Below are 4,043 nucleotides of genomic sequence, written 5' to 3'. Positions count from 1 at the left end.
AAGCTAGACAGAGGTCGACAGTGGTGGAAGGGGACTCCCTCTCTCCCGCGTCTTAAGGGTGGTGCGGGGCCCCTAAACGCATGGTGGTGCGACCGATCCAATCTATCCGGCACGACGGCGATGGCCGCGGCAGGAGGCGGCGTGGTGGCCGGCCCTTCCTCGAGCGGCGACAGCTGCAGGCATGACGCGTCACTGTACCGGGAAGGGTGGTGGCTGCGATCAGCGGCGGCGTGCCATTGGGCGTCAGATCGGCGCCCGCGGTGTGGAGGGCCTGGTGGACCGTTTGGCGGCGCCTCTGGCCAGATCTGATCTGCCCGGTGTAGCGGGCAGTGGTGGCCATCTCCTCCGTCGGAGGTGGTCGTCCTGAGGCGTCCCGACTGCGTGTTAGGAAGACAGAGTTGCTGGTGAAAAATGAGCCGATGGCGGCGTTCTGCGCCATTACCTTGATGAAGGCATCATCGTGTAACTTTTGTCGACCCACTCGTGCTGCTTCTGGGGAAACCCTAGAATCTGGCCTTCCAGATCGGACGATGGTGGCACTGCAGCGTCGTTTCTCTCTTGGGAGCATCGTTTCTGGAGCAGCGCTGGAAGATAGAGGAGAAAGGTGGAGTGGCTTCATCTTGCATGGAGCTTCGGTGGAGATGTCAAGTCATGCCTGGTCGGCAGGTGCTACGTTGTGTCATGCCTGGTCAGCAGGTGCTACGCACGACAGATCCTCCAGAATCTTCGCGTTTGAATGGACGAGCGCAGGGTGGTGGCGTCATTGGGCGCCGTGGTGTCGTTGACGGATAGACGGACTGTCAAGAATGATGTGGATCTCTCTCCTAAAAATGGGTCAGCGGTCCGACGATGATGGCAGCTTCTAAAACGTGTGCATTTGGTGTACGCTTTAGGTCTGCTACACCGGCTATTGGTTCTGATACGTTATGTGGATGAATCGGCGATGATATCGGTTTTAGATATGGGGAGTGAGAGCACTCTACATTATCGAGTTTTGTAGGTGTGAGTGATGGCTTTGGGTGGCTTGATGTATGTTTTTATTAGACCATTGTTGAATAATAAATAAAAATGGTCGTATGCATCGATTGATGCAAAGGCCGAGGGTTTTAACCTTCTTTTCAAAAAATATCAATGTTTGTCAAGATTTCCAATATACTCAATATGCAATTGGCAGTGACAAAACTTGCATGGAATACCAAAGAAAAAGAGATCATTTTATTTCTTCTGAATTTAGTGATTATGCCTGAGCTTTGCTACCTAAATGAAATATTTTTATATGGCCTTTACATTCTGCTCTCGAAATAGGCTTTAGCCCCCTCTTTATAAATAAAGAAACATCCAAAGAAGTGCACGGTCAAATGATACAAGATGATGAGGTAACTCTCTTACAAAGCCGATCCTGAGATATCCGGCACACGCAGAACGCACGCGGCTACGCTACGAGCAACAAGCACCGAAAAAAACACCCCCACACTATGACCTAGCACCCCTAAGCTGACCCGACCCCGCGCCGGCCCCTGCATCCCCTCCCAGGCCCCAGCTGCACCCCCGCCTCCCATCCTTTTGCCGACCAGTTGATACTTTTCCTTCTTTTTTGGGCAGCAGGCTTGCCGTGTCACTGAGTTGATCTTCCAGACGGCCACCTTCTCTGGAGCCTACACCGCCGCCGGCTCCGGTAGCTCTTCGCACGGAAGCGAAAAGGGTAGGAATTGGGGTGAAGTGCGGCGACGATGGGAGAGAAGAGGATGGAGAAATTGGGGTTTTGATGCGAAAACAACGCGGACCATTCCAAATGTGCAGGCTCCACCTTGATTTTGAGTGGGCAAGGGTATCGTAGTCTTACGTGGCGGATGTATGGACTCCCGCAGATCACCCTGGTTTACTCCGTGTTTAGGAGAAAACAGACATCCGGACTAATCCACGGACAAATATGGGACCCCGTTGGATGGCTTACAACTTTTGGACAGCTCGGTCGAGACGTTTGCGAGCGATTTTCAGGATCCGCGTCGGAGATGCCCTTACCAAGTTTCTTTAGCAAACCAACTGTGGGCAGACAGTGCCGAACCTTTAGGTGTTATATTAAGTATATATTTCTGTTCTCCAGCAAATTATAACCATGCATTACAAGCGAAACATCATGTACTATTTAGTTTCTAGCCTGACATTTTGATCTTCTCGTGGATGAAATCAACCAACACGAACTAATGTGGTGGTGAAACATCTGGACAAGTAAACCAAAGGTGACACGGTCCAAGGAGAATGGTTCTACTGCCCAGCTGTAGTCCATCTGTATACGCTCGCTCCCGATGCGAATGTATCTGGTCAAGAAATTTTGGCGAAGCTCCATAGCTACTTTCTGCTAGTAAATTTTCATGGAACGCAAAGGATGCATGGGCGCGCGCGGCTAGTCGTTTAAATTTGGCCCTTGCAACCTCCTTCCCGGTGAGATGACAAACTGAATCGACGACTTTGCTTATATGCTTATAGTAATTAAGTAGCTTTCAGATGGTACGGAACAGACTATCCGACTTGATTATTTAGATTTCCGGAGTAGTATTTTTTAGTCCTAATATCCCAAACTCGATCATTGCGTACGTGATGGGCCGTACATGCGATCGAGAAGGTCAGACCTCAGATGCGTACGTCATCCATTTAACTGGATGAATCAACTTTGGCCTCCCATTTCAAACGGAGTATTGTGATGAGCAGTGCTAAAAAGCTTGGTTCACGCACTGCAAAGGATGCGTGCATGCATGCGCGCGGCGCGCCATATATCTTGGCTGGCCCTTGGAACCTCCTTCCCGGTGAGATGACAAAACCGTTAGTCAGTTATTGCCTCCGTTTTAGTTTAAGGCGTGCGCGTACCCTTAGATTGTCAATTTTATCACCGTAATATAAACTATATAACACAAAAATTATACTGTTCAAAAATAGAGCATCTAAATTTTATAATGATATGGTTTTTTGTAATATATGACTTCTATTAGGTTGGTTAAATTGACGACCTAAGGGTACACTCACGCCAACTGGGAGAGAGGGAGTAGAATGCTGTCAGTGTAAGATAACCATTGTCATCACTTGATCAATTGTCTGGTCTATCTCAAAATCTTGCCTAGCAGTGATCTAAAAAAAACATTTGCCTAGTGGCCGTACGTGGTGCCGTACAATGCCAAGGTCAACTGTCCAAAACATAATTTAAATAGTACTGTAGTACAATGCCAAGGTCAAATGCCAGTGAATCTTTTTTGTTCCTTTGGAGATAGCAAGCACTTGGACCGGAATCTGGACACGTGATTCCATCTTGCACGGAACGTCGTGGTCCATACCAAGCACGATCGACGCGGCTGCTTGGATGCCCTTTCAAGCCTCCTTTCCGGTGAACTGGCAATGGAGATCTCTCCTTTTTTTTCTTCCTTTAAGTTCGCATCCATCGATTCAAGTTAAGTCAACCACGATTTTAATATGCAACCACTGGTTCAACACACGGAATGATGCATGCATGCTTACCTACTCACTAAAATACTCCCTCCGGTCAATTTTAGTTTGTATATAAGTTTGTCCAAAGTTAACGTATCTCTATTTTGACCAAACATTTAGAAAAAAGTATCACCATTCACAATGCCAAATTAATATTATTAGATTCGTTATGAAATGTAGTTCTATAAAATATATATATGGTATTGTAGATGTTGATATTTTTTAATATAAATTTGGTCAAACTTTTCAATGTTTGACTTGATACAAATATAATACACGGAGTAAAAATGACTAGAGGGAGTGCAATTAACTCAAAGAGTTATATGTACGACAAATAGGGCAGCAACATGTTCAAGTTCCGTCGTCATTAATCATGTGTCACTATACTTTTACACTTTAGCTACTTCTTAGTCACCTGAATTTAGAATTTGGGTCAGTCAAATTTTGCATGAAAAAAAGGAACAACCGAGGAAAGGAAAGAGCTCGCCGGAGAAGCACTTTTGGTCTACCTTCGGATGACATGCAACCCCGGTATCTATCTTAGGACGGCAGACGACCTCATTATC

General features: G+C 46.7%; 1 protein-coding gene across 1 annotated transcript in view; it reads left to right on the top strand.

Moving 5' to 3' along the window:
• The first annotated feature begins 830 nt into the window (after positions 1–830).
• Positions 831–4,043, top strand: part of LOC119333024 (nitrate reductase [NADH]-like) — an 8,854-nt gene continuing 5,641 nt past the window's right edge. The window contains exons 1-2 of the mRNA XM_037606069.1: positions 831–834; positions 1,306–1,376. Coding sequence (XP_037461966.1) covers positions 831–834; positions 1,306–1,376 — 75 coding nt within the window. The remainder of the gene's footprint in view (positions 835–1,305; positions 1,377–4,043) is intronic.

This window comes from Triticum dicoccoides, chromosome 7A, assembly GCF_002162155.2.
Source record: "Triticum dicoccoides isolate Atlit2015 ecotype Zavitan chromosome 7A, WEW_v2.0, whole genome shotgun sequence".
NCBI lineage: Eukaryota > Viridiplantae > Streptophyta > Magnoliopsida > Poales > Poaceae > Triticum > Triticum dicoccoides.
This window is presented reverse-complemented; position numbering and strand designations above follow the sequence as displayed.